At 42.1% G+C, this 20,081-nt stretch overlaps 1 protein-coding gene across 1 annotated transcript in view; it reads right to left on the reverse strand.

The window, feature by feature from the left end:
• IQCJ (IQ motif containing J) overlaps positions 1 to 19,490 on the reverse strand; it is an 80,720-nt gene extending 61,230 nt beyond the window's left edge. Inside the window, exon 1 of the mRNA XM_074371954.1 lies at positions 19,223 to 19,490. Within this exon, the coding sequence (XP_074228055.1) occupies positions 19,223 to 19,279 (57 nt within the window). The 5' untranslated portion in view covers positions 19,280 to 19,490. The remainder of the gene's footprint in view (positions 1 to 19,222) is intronic.
• Between the last annotated feature and the right edge of the window lie 591 nt (positions 19,491 to 20,081).

The raw sequence follows: 20,081 nt of genomic DNA on the forward strand, positions 1-20,081 counted from the left end.
CCAGTGCCCTGAGTCCCTTCAGTACACAATCCTATATTAGACAACCAGATAAAACGGGAGAAGAATCTCCTCTTTAACTTGCTCGGTGATGTTGGAAGTTTGCATCTTGAACAAAGGAGGAAAAGCCTTCATACACTATCAGAAGTTATTTAATTTCTGAGTAAGAATAAACAACCAGCAGAAAAGGACTGAGTTAATGACACACCTCCTAGAATGCTAGATTCTCGAAGAGCTATCACATATGGGTCAAAAAGCAGTTAGAAATTTAAGAGTCAACTAAAAACCCATTGTACCTTATCAAAAAGAATCTGTGTTACTTGTCTGTGGGCTCAGCTGTAATCATCGAGCTAAAAAGAAAGCTGACTGAGGCGGCTTCCCCCTCTTCCAAACGGCACACACAGCAATCTGCACAATTATGCTCCACTGCTGCTCACACGGCCCCAGAACAAGCGTGGTGATTGGGCATTTACAATTTGCTTGGTTCGCCATCACAGATCCTCCCTCTGCTTTGGTAGTTGGGGGCCAGGAGCATCCAGAGGAACCATTAAGGGGTGGCCACCATTTTATCCTTATCTGCTTCAAGAGAGAAGCACGTTGGACCCTGTCACTGAGGTTGTGAGGGGATCCCCAAGAGGCACCTGGGAAACAGAGACAAGAGGACGGAAACTCCCTAAGGAAACAGCAACTGCTGTTAAATCACGTCTTCATATTTTGACTCACTTCTGCTTTCATAAACCATCTGGCCCTTAGTTTTCATGTTCAGAAAATGATGTTGACCCATCAAATCATTTCACCTACCCTTCTAGCTCTCAGACTGGCAAGTATTCTTGTTTTGGAACATTCCAAAAGGAAAACCAGAGTCTATAGATGAGAATAACTTTTAACCACTAGAACTTTAAACAGTCTTTCAAGTTGCAAATGGATCTTCAAGAGGCTAGTGAAGCTATGGACATTCTCCTTTGGAAAATGTGAACATGAACTTACATGTTTACACACATTTTTGAGTAACCTATAAGTCAGTGGGATCTTGGAAGTGAACTGACTTGCCCAAGGTCACACACTAATTACACAGGACTGGGGAAGAACCCGTCTCCCAGCTTCTGGTGTGGTGTATTTCATGCTCTCACATTCTATGCACTGGAAAATAGACTTGCCAAGTGAGTCAAACTGTGAGCCCCATGAGGGTAGGGATCATAGTGGTTCTGCTTTCCAACCTAGCCCATAAATGACTCACTCACTCATGGAGAAGAGTGAAAAAATTAGATTAAAAATGACTGTCAGTAGTTTTGTTCTTAATACTGGCATTTTATACTTTCAACTCTCAGCAGATTTGGTCCTCTGTTCAACTTGTTTTGAATACAATTTGAAGCAATGTTTTTTCACACACATGCACACACTGACCTCCATAAAGAATCACCTGGGCATTCTTACATAAGTGCACCAGCATTAAGTATATCATAGAATCATACTTTAATAACTTTTTTCCAAATCTTATTTTTACCCACCAGAATGTTTAACTGTACACAAAATACCTTTGGTTGGATTTTTCTAAATCATACTATTACAGAAAATCCAAATCTTCACTTTTCAAAGGAATCCTGGAGTGATTTTTACATCTATTGGATGTAAAATTATTAAATCAGGTTATAATTAATATTAACTTCTATATGTATATATATACAATAAGCCCAAGTGTACAAGTATTGAGTGTAATCAGCTTATTATTCTTCAGTTTCTATATTACTGCCTTTTCTTCTGGCAAAAACATATGTTCCCTATTTCTCTCATTTCATACCCCATAGGTCAGTTTCAAGGCCTCCCTGTGATCACTGATACACTTTTCTTAGCTTTTAATTCATTGCCTTCTTCACCTCTTTCTTACACGTATCTTTCTTTCTGCACTCAGATTCTACAACTGTCATTAAACCAAGGCAGATCCTCATCAGAGCACAGAACTCCTCCCCCGTCCTTCTTTAACCACCTCCCTCACAGGCACATTGCCATTTCACTCAATTCAGCCTAGACAGGCTCCCCCTTTCTTCCTTCATCTATCTGTAAGGCTTCTGAAAAGTCAGTAAAAAAAAAATGTGGTGGAGTCTTGAACACAGCCTTGATGTGATGGGAAGGCCAGAAGCCAGATCCTTTTCCTCTCTGCCCAGCAGAGCCAAGGAAAGGGCATGTGGATAGAGTGCAATTAATCCGGTGTTCTCTTCCAGGACTCTGAATCTTCAGCAAGGGAACAGGACAAAAGCATCAGATTCACTTAGGGATCACAACCCCACCCCGGCCCTTCCTGCTGAAGGACCACAGCTGAGGTTCCCTCTTCCCATCAGTTCTGAAAGCCCCACCATTACCAATCCTGCCCATCAGCTCCCTTTCACTTAAGTCAGCCCAAGCAGCTTCCGTGGTTGCAACCGAAGAACCCTGACTAACTCATGAGGAAACCAAGGGAGCAGGTTAACCCAGGTCACCCCACTTCCTCCCTGACGCCATAGCCCCAGCATACCACTAGGCGGTTAACTGCTTCTCCTCTCCCAGGTATTTCAGGAGGTCACCCTGTCTACTGGTAGAAAAATTCATGAACCAGGAGACAAGATATCTGGATACTGGCCCTGGCTATGCCAATAACCACCTATGAGTCTCAGTGCTATTCATTCACCCTCTAGGGAGCAAGAAATAGTACCGGCTTACATCCACTGAGCACTTACTATGTGCCAGGCAGTGTTCTAATGCTTACACAATAGTTTACAGTTGATAATAATAGTCATAGTTAATAAGTTATTATATAATAGTTTACATGTGAGCGATTTACTTCACAACAGTTTTATGCAGATATTACAGTTATTCTCCTTTTTCAGATGAAAACTGAGACATGGAGAGGCTTAGTATCCTCAAAGTCACTGGGAAGCAGCTTGAACCCGGAAAATCTGAAGGACGTGTGTTCTTAGCCACTACTCTGTGCTGCCCTCCTGGGTTCTGGTGTCTTTCCCTCTCAGCTGTGATTGGACTACTCTGAGGTTCTCAGTCTCTGCCTGAGAGAGATTCATGCTCTAACTGTGGACCACAGTGACCCAGCATCACGGGTCCAGGGCTGCTCTGCCATGACTGTCTGAAGCACTAGCTCCCTCCTGAGGGCCCTGGTCCCTCCCTCAGCTCACACTGACTGGTCAGAGTTATGCCCTCAGAGCCCGTTTAACCAAGACAGAGGAGAGCTCTCTTCTTGCCACATCCACGATCTTCAACTAAACTGTCTGCTCCTGTTGCTGCTGTAACAAACTGTCACAAATACAGCGGCTTACACCAGCACAAAGGTACTATTTTGCAGCTCTGGAGATCACAAGTGTGAAATGGGTCTCCCTAGGCTAAAGTCGAGGTGCTGCAGAGCTATGCTCCTCCTGGAAGCACAAGGAGAGAATCGGTTTCCTTGCCTTTTCCAGCTTGTAGAGGCTGCCTCCATTCCTTGGTTCATGGCCCCTTCCTCCAACATCAAAGCCAACAGTGTGCCATCTTTTCAAATCTTTCTCTGACTCTGACTCTCTGCTTTGGTCATTACAACTTCTATGCCTCTTTTAAGCATTTTTGTTGTTATAGTTAAGGCCCACCTAGATAATCTCCTGATCTCAAGGTCCTTAACTTAATCTTACGTGCAAGGTCCCTTTTGCCATGTAAGGTGACCTAGTCACAGGTTCCAGAGATTAGGATGTGGAAACCTTGAGGGCCATTATTCTACCTACCACACTGTTTCAATACACAAGAGTTAAATCTGTCGTAACAATGGGAAGTACTTTGGACATCTAAATCCAGAAATAACGGTGGGAATTCCACATTTCTTGGACTATTCTAAATGAAAATTTATTAAAGGATCTAATCCTGTGCCAGGAAATGGAGGCAGACATCCAGAAGAAGGGAAACTCACAAGTTGGGATTCCCTTTGATTAACAAAAGCAAAAATTGTGTGAGCTTTTATTTCTCAATGCTTTTTTCAGCCTACCTTTTATTGTTTAAATTCAGAAGCAGTTGGCTTTTCAAGCCCAGTGAAGCTCTAAATTTCTGGATTCTCTATATCATCTTCCTTTTTTAGTCTCAAACCAGCCAATTTTTGCTTGAATATCTTGTCTAATGTAGCAAGAAAATCCATTACCAAATATCCTGCCACCGAGTTTCCACCTTTCCAGCCTGTAATATCTATTTCCTTACTCCCTAATTGCAAATTTAGAACCATATATTTTAGGTCTCCTTATGGCAATACTCACTTCATGGTACCAATTTCTACGTTAGGGTAGTATCAGTTGTTGTAACAAATTGATCTCAAAGGGTCGCCTGCTCAACTGAAGTTTATTTCTTATACAGGCCAATGTGAGTGTTCCTGGTTGGTGAGGTAATTCACGAGGTAATTCAGGGCCCGGGGTTCTTTGTGCTCTGCCTTCAGTTCCCAGGTCCTAGTTGCCACCATTTACAACTAGCTCACTTGAAGGGGAAAAGAACAAGTGAGGACCACTGACACATCTTTAAGTTTTTGAGCCCAGAAGTGGTACACTTTTCTTCAGCTCAGGTTCCACAGGTCAAAATCATTGGCCAACCTGCAAGGGAGGCCAGAGAGTGTAGTCTACATCTGTTTCTAGAAAGTATACACTGTGGTTGGTTTAATCTCACCAAAGCGAGCATTCCGGGGTGACTGATCCATTTGCTCTACTCTGTTTTAGAAGGTAGTCAAAAATTCCTGGGAGCTATGCCTCTGAGATTCCATAATTTTCCATTTTTAATATTATTCAGATCACTGTAGTATCACCCAACTTTCAAAGTCCTTTCGTTAAAAGTAGAAAAACGGTGGAGTGGAGTGCAGTGGAAAGGACACAGATTTTCGCATTAGAGTTGTATTTAACTCCTGGATTTCTCTCTTCACTAGCTATTTCATCTTTGATTAGTTACTTCATGTCTTTGAACTCTCTCTTTTTTTTTTTTCAAGAGAAAAAGAAAACTTTACTCAAGATTACCTTTTCCATATGTCTCATAGTCTAACCACCAACATCTCAACGGTAAAGCTAACAGCTTTTCATCATTCCTTTAACATCATCAGGTCAACCTATTACTCTCATGGAGAACATGCCCAGGGGAAGTGAGTGCTCACCCAGCTACATCGCTAGGCTATCAGAAGAGTTAATACTGTATTTATTATACCCAGCAGCATGCTTTGTATATACTAGATGCTCAGTAATGTTAGATTCCATGATTTTCTCCTTTCCCCATTCCAGTTGTTTAGAATCATAGAAACTTGCCTCTGTGAGGAAACGCTGGTGCAGTGAAGTATACATGTTTTTCTACTTGATTAAAATTTCACAGTCCATCTAGTTACCCTATAACCATTGAGGAAATGTCTCCATTTCTGCCACACATTCTTCGTTTAATAGGATAAAGCTCATTTTGGAGACTGCTGGAGAGCACTTTTCATTAGGATTTACAGGACCTACTTTTACAATTCAAGGCCTTAGGGTGTTTACAATTCAACCAGAGAGTCAGAGTACACAAAGGAGAAAGCAGCCTTCCCTGGACCACTGGTTACAAGCTGGGGGCCACAGGACACACCAGCCCAGGGGCATGATTTGTCTGTAAGTACTATGCTAGTCAAAATTTTTTATTTGGTTTCCAGCATTTAAAAGATACGATATTATATTGCACGTTCTGGCTTCTGGAGAAAAACGGGAAGTACTGGCCACACCAGGCCCGGGGTACCACCAGGTAATGACGTGCTCAGTTGACAGTAGCTGTGCTTTTTGCACAGGCGAAACAATGCGGGTTTGCCTCAGCTCCCTGCCTCCCTCAGCTCCGTACTTACCAGCATTCCCTGCCTGGCCCACGTAGGCAACTGAGCTTGTGCCCCATGCTCTGGATCCTATGGTCTGTAAGGTACAACCAAGATTGTCACTTGCATAGTTCCTATCCCTTAACGAGAAAATCTGTTGGATCAAGCAAGTCACATGATTTTCAAAGTTTTCTAATAGCCTACGAAAATCATTCTCACATTTGAGAATGTACTTCTCACTAGCTGATCCCAGGTGGGCTCAGATGCCATGATCAGAGCTGTGTTTCAGCCCACTTTACCTGGGTCTAAGGTAGACTGAAGGTGGGAAAGAACAGTTAGATAACCAGGGCATTCATTTAGAAGAGAGGGAATGGTGGTTTGAACTAGGGCAATGGTAGCAGCAATGGAGAAATGCCAGATGCAGGAGATTTTGAGGAGGCAGAATCAACAGGAGCTAACAGTTGATTGGACTGTAATACTTACCTACCCTTCACCGACTCCTTGGATCTGACTGAACTTTCCACATCCCATGCTCCCCACTTGTCAGGCTCTAATTCTCACCTTCTCATTTCTGCCTAACATTCTCATAGGCCACTTGTACATGAGTGCCAAAGGAAAAGGAGGCATCAAAGTTGAGTCTGATTTGGGGGTACCTTTCATGAAGACAACAAATGCAGGAGAATGGGCAATATTTTCTTTTTCAGAGGCTGGGGCATGGGAGAAGGTTGGAGGTGGGGGAAGTTAAAAGGTTTAGTCTGGAGCATAAGAATCAAGCAATGGATGGTGACGTCCAGTAAGTAGTGGCATAAGATAATAGCCAATCACACCGACTCTAGAACCAGAATGGCTGGGTTTGGATCCTAGCTATGTGACACTGAGTAAGTAAGCTGCTTAACTTCTCAGAGCCTTAATTTCCTCTGAAAAACGGGAATTAATCATTGTGCCTGCTTCATAAGTGTAGTGCAGGAGTGAGTTTGGGATCTCAGAATGAGACATGAGCCATCTCAGGCATGGACAATGAATGTGTTCCCTTGGGAAGACACTGGAGAGGGAAGAAAGCCAAGTGTAGAGCTCTGCTGGGGGGGCAGAGAGGCAGATGGGGCCCTAGGGCAGCAGTTCTCAAATGTGGCTGCATATTATAATCACCTGGACAGCTTCCAAAAATACTAATGTCTGGTCTGACTCCCCAGAGATGCTGGTTGAACTGTTTTGGCACGTGGCCTGAGTGTTAAGAGATTTAAAAGTCACCCAGGTGATCCTAATATGAAGACAGTTTTGGGAACCACATTCCCAAGGAAAGAATTTCTCATTTTAAAATGGGCTCCATCCATCAAAATGTAGCTCTAAATGTAAATTCCAATAAAGTCCTTTCTTACAACATTACTGTATGTCAAGGGCTTGTTAGAAGATATAATAAAAATAATAGCTACCATTTACTAGCAATTAGAGTAAAATAACGTACTGATTTTGCGCATGGGCTCTGAAATTAGGCCTGGGTTCAAATCACAGCTCTGCCAGTTAACTGTGTGAATCTGAGAAAGTTACTTACCTTTCTATGCTTTAGGATAACATCACTGTCTATCCTAGAGGGTTATTTGTGGGGTAAATGCATTAATACGTGAAAAGAACTTAGAAAAGTGCCTGGCACAGAGTGGCACTTAATAACAATTTGCTATTATTATCCTTATTGCCATTATTGAGTGTTTATCCTCTACTAGGCACTTTACTATATACTCTGTACTTTACAAGCAATAGGGTGGTTTACTGAGATAGTAGCTGGTATCTAGTCTTTCTGATGCTTAGGACCCATCAGCAAAAATAAAGGTTGTTTCTTTTCCTTTCGAGAGATGATCTGATACACCACTGAGTTACGAGACTGGTGCTCACTTGCATTGTTGAGGGGGAGGGATTGTGACAGTTTTTGTGTGTCAGGCCTGATGAGAAGACTTGAGCTGGTCTATACCAGGTGTGATGGATGTTGCAGTATATTCCCTGGATGCACTTTTAGGACAATGGCACTCATTTCCCTGACGCCCAGAGAGTTGGCTATTGATGGCTCACAGCTGGGCGTTGCCCTTGGCCAAAAGAAACTGCTTTCAGGAAACGCACACACCCTCCCCTGGGGGCCATCCACATCCAATGACCACAGAGGTAGAGGTGGAAAGTCCTGGTTCCTTTGCATCAATTTAGGACATCTCTGATGGGAAATCAGCACTCCAGAGTTCTTGGTGGGATCAGCTGAAGCTCATGTTCCAGCTTTTTCACTGTTTCACTTTTCCTTTCTCCCCAATTCTGCTGCTGTGGTTCCTTCAGGGACACTGTTCCTGAAAGCATACCCAGAAAAATTTTCTGCACAAGAACCTCCATCTCACGGTTGTTTTCCAGGGCATATGAGCTAAGACAGTTGGTGCAAGAGTGACCCAACCAAGGAGATTACAAGATGGGATTTTGGAGAGAGGTCATCTGCCCACTGCAGTGATGATTCTATCACTACTAGTAGGGGAAGAATGAATAGTTTTAGCAAGTGCAACTGTTAAAATTTTCAACCAGTGGTGAACTTGGAAGAGATACCAGAGGAAGAGAATGTACTGGCAGATGCAATATATCATATGTTTGATAAATTCTGGGAAAGTAATCATTAATTAATAAGAATAATTGAATAACTGTATATGGTAATATTTCCTGAGTCCTTCCCAAAAGGGATCTATGAGCATTTATTCAGGTATCCATACAATGAAGAAAGAGAAATATTGAGGCATTTTGAGGACTCTGGACACTGATACCACTTGCCTATCAAGTAGACTGAATGACTCAAGCACTTGATGACAGTCAGCCTCTGTCACTGGACCCTACCAGTTCTGGCCAATGGCCATATGAACAGATAGCCATGGAGGCAGGGATGGAGGGTACACATGGGCCCAACAGCATGGGGTTCCTTGCACCAAGTCTTACCTAGCTTTCACTGCTGACAAATGTCCCGCCTGCCAGTAAAAAAGCCCGATGGTCCTCCATATGGCACCATCCCTTGAGAAGACCAAACATCTACTTAGGGGTAAGCTGATTACATTGAACCCCTTCTATTTAAAAGTGGCAGTGATTATCTTGATTGGAAATGACACATATTCTAGCTGTAGATTTGCTTTCTCTGCCCACAGGGTCTCAGCCTGCCCTACTGTTTAAGGGCTTATAGAATGGTTGGTCCACCAATATAGAATCACACACAGTACCACACCGAACCAAGGAAACCACTTTCGAGCAAAGGAAGTATAGCAGTGAGCGTGTAAGTGTGGGATCCAGTGCTCCTGCCATTTACTGCACAAGCCATAAGCTGCTGGACTCGCTGACCTTTGGAAGGCTTACTGAGGTTTCAGTTTGGAGACGGCAGCTCTCAAGTACTGTCTGCCACCAACAGAACACGTGGATCTGGCACCAAGGGGGGTTAAGTAGGAGTGGCCACACTATCATTACTCCCGGTGACTTACTTGGGGAAATGATGTCTCATCTTCACAACTCTACGCTCATCAGGTCCACAGGTCCTGGCCAACAGAGAGGGAGTGCTTCCCTCTGACCAGTGTCTACTGGGGTGTCCCTTGGTACTCTCATACCCAATTTTGAAGGTTAAAAGTAGAGGTCACAGACCAAGAAGGGCATGGTAACCACGGAATCAGATCCTGCAGGGATGACATTCTGGTTTGCCTCACAAAATAAGCCACTTTGACTTGCAGAAGTGCTGACTGAGGGTGAAGGGTGGATAGTAGAGGAGAGAACTGACGCATATCAGCATGGCCCTGAGACCAGCTGCTGTGAAGCGGCTGAGGTTCATCTTCTAACCTTCTACTGTAAGTCTCCCCTGGAATGAGGCTAACCAGAATTCCTGATGGCCTGTTCCCAAATGGGGAACTTAGTATTTGAAGACAGTGGATCTGAGCATGAAAGCGGTGAACTGTTGCAGATGCTGTGGTGCATGGCCCAGGTGGTCCTTCAGGAGCAAGACACCCAAGCCCCCGGATGCCAGGCGTGTCGGCCACTGGTGGCACACAGCAGAACCCTCCCAGGAACTGCTCTTGGCTGAAGAAGGCCTCCTTGCTCAAAGTTACACCACCTCCCACAGGCGGTACATATTCGATAGCTGATAATGCAGGGATACAAAAGCCAGGTGCTCTCACCTCAACTCCAGACAACTCTGATAGGCCACTCTAGTCCCCGAGTTCCCAGCTGAGGCCTTTATTACAACTCCCTCACAGTTCAACTCCTCCCTCTGCCCAACCCTACCTCCTTCGCTCCCTCATACAGGTGACTGATGAGGGAACCCTCCCAGGAGTGTCCTGACGCACGTATCTATGTCAGAGTCTTAGGGAATAAATCTACAGCACGAGAATAAAGGTTTTGCACTTAATGGATAAAAGACAAACTTCCCTCAACCCTAAATTTGCCCTTGATGAGAGTGGCAAAGCATGGATTCTAAAGGAAATTTGCCTCCAAAGCATGTAATTACTAATTAATAAAAGCAAAAGGAGAGACATGTCAGGGAGAAAGCATGCTTAAAGGAGCCAAAATTCTGATTTTTCCAAACAAGGTCACCTACCAAGATGCTTTGTAAAACAAACTCCCCCAGTGCTTTCAGCATAAGTTCACGTGTGAACTTAGCTAAGTTGGAGGATTTTCTTCTCGCCCTCTGGATTTTAACAGGACAGTGTCATTCCTCTGGGGAGGAAATGTCAGCTTCATAAGAGAAATTATTTTCTGCTAAAATATCTGAAAGGGCTTCGATGGCCCTGCTGGTCTCCTGTAGGGAGAAATGTACCAGAGATACTGACAAGAAAGTCATCATAATGATAAAACATAGACCTCCATACAGCCCCTGACGGGGAGAACAGAAAACAGAGCTTGTGCCCGACAGCCTCTGTTTCCCGAATAGACTTTATAACCTTGGCCAGGGTGTTTTCAGAAAGGCTTTATACTAACTTGTAACGGAGATAAAATCTCCCTGTTAAAATAGCTATAATATTAGTCACCTCAGGGGGATGCTGTCAGGCTTTGCAAAGTGCTTTGTAGTGCCTCAGATAAAAGCAGAGATAAGGCTACAATGTTATTATTTTTCAGCTTGGAGGGCTATGTGGCTAAGCTTCTGCATGAACTCACTCTAATAAACCAACTCAAAAACCTTATATTAGCTATAAATCCCATCGCCCACTTCATTTTGGTGATGACAGGGAAAACAAGATGACCAGTTGCTCCCTGGGCCTTGGGAAGTGTCAGACTCCCAGCCTGGGGAACAAGAGAAACTGAGCAGTGAATTTCAGGTGGTGCCTCACTGGGGAAGGCGGGGAGGTAACCACTGCTGCTCCCTCCCCCTGATCATTATGTCTTTGGACAAAATCTAGATTCTCAATCTAGAACCAAGATGCTCATGATCAGACCTCAGCCTTCTCCCCTTCCTCTTCATCCTCTTAACTTACAGAGTCAGGGAGAGCTAACTGTATACCAAAATCCACACTCCTGTCCTGAGTATAAAGTTGTTCTGGGAAGCAGCTGCCAGCCAGGTAGGGCCACAGGACCTGTTCTCACTATGCGATAGGTGTCCCTTTCGAGCCTGGGTAAGGTTAAGAGGAGTTATATTTTTCCCACTCCCATCCACTGACTACATACATGCCAGGGGCTTTGACATTCCATGGGATGGTGAAGGCACTGAATTGAAGAACTCCTGAGAATAGGAACATCCCCATAGGACTGTATGTAGATTCCTTTTCCCCATCTTCTAGAGGGTATGAAAGATACAAAATAAACAATAAAATAAAAATCACCTCTTATCCACTATAGCCCCAGCTTCCCTTTCCAAATTTCCTTTGACAGAAAGAAGCACATTAGCTGTAGTAGTTATATCTTTGACTAGTAATTTTCCCTCCCAAACATCCCACCACAGTTGCTATCTTCTGCATCCTACCCTCTATTATATAAAAGTTCTACTCGTGACATGGGACTTGACATAAGCCTGCCCCTACAATATGAATTCAGAAGTGCCAAGAAGTCCCCCATGGCTAAATTCCTTCTCCCCCAATCCCATTACCACCACCTTCCCCAACTAAACCTGTAATTTCATGCTTAGAGTATCATCCCCTCTGGCTTAAATCAAATTCCAGTTTAAAATATAAATCCTCTTACAGGGACAATTCCTGAAACTATTAAATGAACTTTATTATAAAAAGTCAGCTTTTATTAATTCAACTATCCAACAAGTAATTTCTTCAATTTCTACTATGAGCTGGATACACTGATTTAATAAAGGTGACACTTGATTTTAAATCACAGGGTGAAGGAAGGGGATACCAAGGAAGGTCTGAGAAATTGCCATAATCAAGAGGAGCCCGAGAAGGAATGAAAACTAATTGTAATATAGTATCCTGAATGGGATCCAGGAACAGATGAAGGATAATAAGTAAAAATAAGAGAATCTGAGTAAAATATGGGCCTTACTTAATAATTTATCAGTATTAGTTTATTAATTATAACAAATGCACCATAGACTGTAAGGTATTAAAAATAGGGGAAACTGGGTGTGGCGTATATGGAAACACCCTATACTCTTACCAACTTTTCTGTAAATCTAAAACCGTTCTAAAAGATTAAGCCCATTTCAAAAAAGAAAAGAAAGGAAGGCTGAAAACACTAATGACAATGGCAGAGGCATCTACAACCCCTCCTTTTCCTAACAGTGCCCAGATTTCCTTTAAATCACCTCTCCCTTAACCTCAGTGGCCAGCTCGGATGGGACTGTCCCCCTTCCAGGTCCAGTGAAGAGCTCTCCTGGTTTAAGCCAATTAGAACATCCCACCCACCCAGCCACAGTGATTGGTTCAAAAATGGGCAGGTAACCAATCAGAGCAGTAGGATTCCAGGAGCTGCTTGCCGGGGCCTTAGGAGAGAAAGCCTTTTTACTCTTCCTCTGGACCAGGCTGTGAGAATCTGAGGCTTCCATGCAGCAGTTATTTCACTACCGTGAAGAGAATGAGATTGAGGGATGCTAAGAGACAGTCACATCCAAAGGAAGCAAAGCTGAGAAGCAGGTCCTGGCGCCATTATTTGAGCTTCCTAGGCTATGACTGTTCATGAGGACACTGCATTTGGGTTTCTGCCAATTGCAGCATGAAAAATTGTAACCAAGCTCATGGACATACACGGGTCACAGTGCTACCCGTGGTGGCCACCTGTCTGAGCGGGGAAGGGTACCCCCGGAGAGAGGTTCCAGCCTTGCTGAAGTCAGCAGGCCTTGTGGAAGAGCTACGTTCACTTAAAGGGGCACACACACTCACAATTTCATGGTGCTTGTTTCTAAGTTTGAAAACAGAGGAGCAAAAAAAGTGAGGTAGTGTCAGACCATACATAGGCCCTCATAATTTTTCATAATATCTTCGTATGATATTCTGTATTTCCATGTTATTTGTTGTAATTTCTCCATTTTCCTTTCTTATTTTGCTTATTTGTGCCCTCTCTTTTTTCTTCTTTGTTAGTTTGGCCAGAAGTTTGTCAATTTTACTTACTTTTTTAAAAAAACAGCTTTTGGTTTGATTGATTTTCTGTTTTCTTTCCAAAAAATCTGTCACAATCAAGTTACCTTCCAGTTCTAGGCAAGACTAAGTACAGGTCAAAAGGTCAGGCTTTACTTGAGTCTGATACCGAGTTTTCAGTCAGGTATAAAAAGTTGGACTTCAACAGCCATGGCGGCAGGGAACACCTCTCTCTTGTTCACTTGTATCCCCAGGGCTTAGCACACCAGCGAATGTCTAATGAGAGCACAATGAATGTCTGCTAGAAAAAAAATTGCTGAAAATTGCCTTTATTTAACTGGAGACTTAAGTTTTCTAGACTGAAAGAAATATTCTGCTATAATAGCATGTCTAATCCAGTGTCTTCAAAACAGAAACCCTGGGGCAGTCACAAGACTGGATGCCTAACACCAACACTCCAAAGGGGAGCTCAGTGGACTCCTCACAACTCCTTGCCTGAACAGTGGGATACTGTCACCCTGAGGCTTGTTTTTCACTCTTCAGAAAACTAGCCATGTGATTCCAAAAAGCCCTTCAAAGATGGCCAACCTGACATTTCATTTTCTTTCTCCAACAAGACGTTCAAAAGTGCTGTGCTGGTTTAGACCTGCTAGTTCAGATTGATGAGTGAGAAATCTGCTGCTCTGCCATTAACTGCATCTTGCTAGACAGGAAGCAACTTTTCAAAAATAGCTAGCAATTCAGGCTGGTGGAAAAAAAGGAAGTAAGATAGAACAGTAACAGTCACCTTTCCTTCCACCTGAATTTGCTGAGCCAAGAGGGTGAGCACATTTTCTGCTGCTCCAAAGCAGTGGTTGCCTCCTTAAATAGTATCTACAGCGTGTGGGGCTATTGACCTGCTCTTGACTGTAGCTTCTGTTAGCTGATTACAAATCCTGAACATTGAGAAGAGCTAGGCTAAGGTATCAGTGTAAAGAAAATGATCCAGGGGCTACTTAGAATGAGTAATGAGGAAGTTTTCTCTGAAGAGGTGACATAAGCCAAAACTCAAACTACATGAAGGAACCAACCACAGGAAGGTCTGCAGACAGAGTTTTTCAGGTGCAGTGAAGAATCATTTTAAGTGGCAGACATCATGTCACTTTGCTTTTGATTTCAAGTACTTCTTTTGAGAACAAGGATATTCTGAGGAAGATAATTTAAAATATTATACTAATTATACTATGTGTGTATGTGTTCACACAATCACTAGGATTGTGAGTGTGTTGTGTGAGAGAGAGACAGAGAGAGAGAGAGAGATATACTGGGAGAGAGGAAGCGCTCTGAGTTTTGACCCATGGGTCAAGAAAGGATTTCAAATAAAACTCCAAGAGCCAGAATTTGCATGTGCTGTTCTCTGCTGATAATGCAGAATCAGTGTTTCTATTTAAGCATTGTTACAGACTACAGATAAACATCTCTGTCTGCCACAAGAGTCCTACCTTTCCTTCCAAACTTACTGCAGATGCCACATCCTCCAAGAAGCCTCTTCTGCCTTTAGTCCCTTCAACCAGTTAGAGTTTTGCTTCTTCTCAAATCTCAAAGCACATCTACAGCTCCCATCATATCTGCCAAGAGTTGCTATTTCTCCACGTGCTTAGTCTTAATCAGGATTCCCTGTTTACCTTAATCTACTTGAATAAAAAGGCTCTGTCTTGCCCATAAAGTCATAGCTGAGATAGATCTGGATTGGGATCCTGGCCCTTTCACTCATTAGTCGAACATGTTATTTTATCTCTAAGTCTCAGTCCCTCATTCAAAACCTTCTCATAAGGTTGTTGTGGGAGTAAAGGAAATACTGTGTTAAAGATGGATCTTTATTAAATACTTAATAAGTGGTAGCTATTTTATAGCCATTATCACAGTCTCTCTTCATAGAAGTATACAATTAAGTACTGTTTAATTAATACTATAACTCATTTAGCAGCTGATACTGGCCAAATATCTCACAACCCGCCCCCCTCCAACACACCCCTATAGTACATATTTTTACTCAAATGGGAAAATATGATAATTTTAATAACAGGCATAGATTCCAGTGAAAATTCATGTGAGGGTTTTTCCATCTTCCCTCAAATAACTGCATCATGGGAAATCTCACTTACAGCCGTTAAGATCGGTATTGCTACAAGTCCACCAGTTACCAGTTTATTAGATTCCTTGAAAGCCCTTTGAAAGGAGGAAGACTCATGGAGGAGGTAAAACTTCCAGGATCACTGCGGCTGGAACAGACACCTCTGTGGGAACCTCTGACCATGTAAAAACAGTTCAGAACCAATGCTACAGAACGGCCTCTCAAGTGCAGAATCCAGGCAGCTGCCATCCATTTGAGCTGATACTAACAAATCAAGCAACACAAAAGCAATTGCTATACAGTATCTGGATCGAAGAAGGAAAGCAACACAATTCCCCGACTTCACATCAGCGTTGTGTAACTTGTATTCATGGACACTGCATTACAGATGATCGTGGGCACTGTCCTCAAGAATACTACTTAACAAAACAAAACTATATTACTGCCTCTTAAACCAAAACCCAGCACAATTAGTGATGAGGCATCATGACAGAGGGAAAAGTATGCTGGGCTAGGGATCAGAAAACCCAAACTTGAGACCTGATTCCACACCTCTCTGGTCAGGCAACCTGCATAACTTACAGCTCCTCTGGGCTCTTGTTTCCTTCTACAACGGAGATACTAATACTGCCCTTCACTACTGCACAGAGCTGTTTTGAGGATTAAGGGGTTCTGTAGCTATGAAGTGCTATGCATACGTAGGGGTTATTCTCTACCTGAATGTCTTACAGGCCTGCTCCCTCCCACTGGAGCAGAATACAGTGAAAACGGGAGACAGAGTACAACACAGGGGTCCCACGTGAGGGGATGATGAAGAAAAAGAGAACTGGTATACAGCACATGTGTGTATAACCTAAGCCACTTAGAGGGTATTGCACATTGAGGTAATAACACTTTTGTCGGTCTCTGAATATCCACTTGTGCCAGGACTCCTGCTGCCTTCCCATGAAGAATGACTTTTCCGGCTGATTGCAGGATTGCAATGGCTTCAGTTCTCAGAGTGAGTCGTTTCATTACCAGGTAACAAGTCCTTCACCCAAGATTAAGTGGCTGTCAATCAAGTCGAGGCTTGGATGGAACTGTCAGTCCCAGAGACGTGTGATATACCCTAGCATGCCCTTGCTCCCTGATGGGTCCTTTTCCAACTGCTACTGAGAGTTGCAAGACACTCGCTTACTTCACATCAGCCACCTCTCAGTGAGTTCACTCTGAGGGTACTGACAACCCCACTACGAGAGGAGAGAGAAACAAAGAAATGCTTCAAAAGCTACTACTGCCTGGTGTCCCTTCTGAATAGCTTCCTTGGATTTGCTCTAAAGCACCAAACATGATTAGAGCTGAACTTCCTTCACTTAGGAGGAGCACAAATTGTAAGAATGTTCATTATACACCTGCATATATCTCACAAAAAAGAACACTGCTTCTTGCAGTCCGCAGCTGTGTCACTCACCATCTCTTCCTCTAAGTACTGTGCTCAACCCAGGCTAGGCACTCAATATGCATTGATGACGCTGAATTGAATTGAAGTAATATTGGTTTCTAGGTCAAATTCTACTACTTGTATGAACTAGTATTGTATCATCTTTATGTTCTCTTACCTCTGCACCTCTTTTGGTCCCAGCATTTAACAGTTACATAATACACTCTTCTCTTTGTAACATGTATAATAAAAGTCCTTCCTTTTTGTGCATGGCTCTATGAGTTTGGCAAATGCCTCCAGCTGTGTAACCACGGATGCTATCAAAGTAAAGAAGACTTCTATCACCTGTCCCCTGTGCTTCTTCATAACCATGGCCTCCCCCCACCTCTAGTTCCTGACAATCCCTGGTTTGTGTGAGCCTGAACTTTCGTCCAGTTTCATAAGCACCTAGGAGTGGCACTGCTGGGTCATGTAGTAAATATGTATTTAATTTTATAAGAAGCTGCCACACTGTTTTCCAGAGTGACTGCTCCAGCTTCTGTTCCCCAGCAGTGCAGGAGAGTCCCAGCTGCTCCACATCCTTGCCAGCGCTTGGTATTGTCCGTTGTTGTTTTCCATCAGGTGTTCTAAGGGCATGCAGTGATGCAGTAATTCATCACATGTGAACCGTTGAACAGGGGGAGGAAGGAAGAGGACACACCCAGACTCTTATATAGTGTAGGAATTTTGTGATAATTAAACCATTGAAGGCCCTTCAGAAGGAGCCCCATTGATACGGGTCACTGAAAAATAACATTGCTAAACTACTCATTCCTCTGCCTGGAGGAAGAAACTTGGGTGTGCAGTTTCTGACCAAAAGCTTCCCCACTGTTTTCTGTTTAATGGTAAAAGTGTTCCTGTCACTAACACAATTTTGTGACCTATATCCACTTTCCAGGATGTAATGAACAAATAGAGCTTTAATGAACTACACAATGGTGTTTCCAGGAAATCTTCAAAGCTGAAATTGCTTTTTGATATTCTCCTGGCTACACAGTTAAATCTCATCTATTTTATTATCAACATTTCATACAGTGCTATGTACACCATAGGAGATTACTCAGTTGAAATAAATGTTGCCCTTCCTCTAAAACTGCACTGGCCAATATGGTACACTCGTAGCCACGTGTGGCTGCAAAGCACTTTAAAAGTGGCTAGTGCCACATTTTAAAATTTTAAACTAAAGCAGTGTATGAAAGAAAAAATGTAAAATATCTCATTAATTTTATATTGTTTATGTGTTGAAATGATAGCATTTTTGGATATTTTGGGGTTAAAATATATTACTAAAATTAATTTTGCCTATTTTAATTTTTAATATATTATTAGGGAATTTAAAGTTTCACATGTAATTATATATGTGGCCTGCATTACATTTTTATTAGGCAACAGTACTCTAGAATATAGGACTATTGCTAAAGAGAGTTAAATTTTAGGTATATCTCCAAGATCTGTGGGGAATTTCAAAACCTAGTGTTACTTTCAAATAAATGCACACCATTATTAAGTGTAATAAGATAAGTTAGATATTTACTAATTAAATATTAGATATTTTTAAACTCATTCATTCTATATCAATATTCTTCTAAAATAGACATATCAATTTTTAAAGAAAAAAACTTACATAGACAATAAAAATCAAAATAGTAAAAATAAAAATAATAAAAAATTTAAAACAGAAAAGTTAAAAATTGAAGACAGCTTCAGCTATTTAGAAGACGTGTAAAGAAATAAAAAGGTGTTTCAAAGACTAGGAGAAAATATTTGCAAAATATATATCTTACTGAAGACTTTTATTCACAACATATAAAGAATTCCTACAACTGAATATTAAGGAATGAAGCAACTTGGTTAAAATGGGCAAAAAAGTTTGAACAGAAATTTCACCCAACGCTTACACACCAGTGTAAACAAGTCCATGAAAAGATGCTCAACAGCATTAGTCATTAGCAAAATGCACCCCCACCAAATAACTAAATTTATGAAAACACAATTTCAACTGTTGATGAAGATGTAGAGCAACTGGAACTCTTACATGCTGATGTAGGAATGATATGGTACAGCTACTCTGGAAGAACATTTTGGCAGTTTCTTACACAGTTAAACATGTACTTACCACACAACTCAGCAATTCTAATCCTAGGTATTAACCCAGTCCACACAAAGACTTGTAGGTAAATGATTTGTAGGTAAATAGTAGCTCTATTCATAATAGCCTCAACCTGGAACCAACCCAAATTTCCATCAATGTGCCATCAATATGTAGAATATCTACATGGAATATTACTCAGCAATACAAAGAAACAGACTATTGATGAAATCAAGCAGGATCCTGTGTGGCTTACCTGGATACCAAAGCCTTTCCATGCCCCCATTTCTTGTTTGTAGGAAAAAGGCTTCATCCTCCTAGACCTTCCTTGAGTTCCAAAGGGCAGATTCAAATAGTTACTAATTACAGTAGTGAAGGTATGCAGAAACTAAGGAGGCACAGTCAAGAAATAATAGTGCAGTGATAAAGCGGATTCCTAGCTCCTCCTCAAGGGATATACGTAACAATATATTTTTGAGCTCTTCTACAGGAACTAAGGCCCCACCTGGGTGGAGGATGGTAACTTCAGGCTGAGTACAAGATTCACAGAGCCCTGCCCTATTACCACCAGCCAATCAGAAGAAAGTCATACACACTACAGCCCTCACCCGAAATTTTGCCTTTAAAAACTTTTCCCTGAAAACCACGGGGGAGTTCAGGTCTTCTGAGCACAAGCCACCCGCTCTCCTTGCTTGGCTCTGCAATAAATCTTTCCTGGCTCAAAACTCTGATGTTTTGGTTGTTTGGCCTCACTGTACAGACACAGGAACTTGGACTATACAACACTGATAACATGCAACAAACTGCATAAATCTCAAACACATTATGCTAAGCAAAATTCTAGAAAAAATAAAATAATTGAAAGCAGACTAGTGGCTGTTAGGGGCTGGGGTGGGAAAGGCAATTGATCATAAAAGGACAGGAAGGAATTTTCAAGTGATGGAAGTGTTCTCGATCTTAATAACAGTGGACTGTATACAATTTGTTAAAACTCACTGAATTGTACATTAAAATTAGTAAATTTTATTGTCTACAAATTATACCTCAATAAAGTTGATGTAAAAAGTAAAACCAGCAATAAAATTATCAATTGACAATGTGAAGAAATGGAAATT

Source organism: Camelus bactrianus, chromosome 1, assembly GCF_048773025.1.
Source record: "Camelus bactrianus isolate YW-2024 breed Bactrian camel chromosome 1, ASM4877302v1, whole genome shotgun sequence".
In the NCBI taxonomy this organism is placed as follows: domain Eukaryota; kingdom Metazoa; phylum Chordata; class Mammalia; order Artiodactyla; family Camelidae; genus Camelus; species Camelus bactrianus.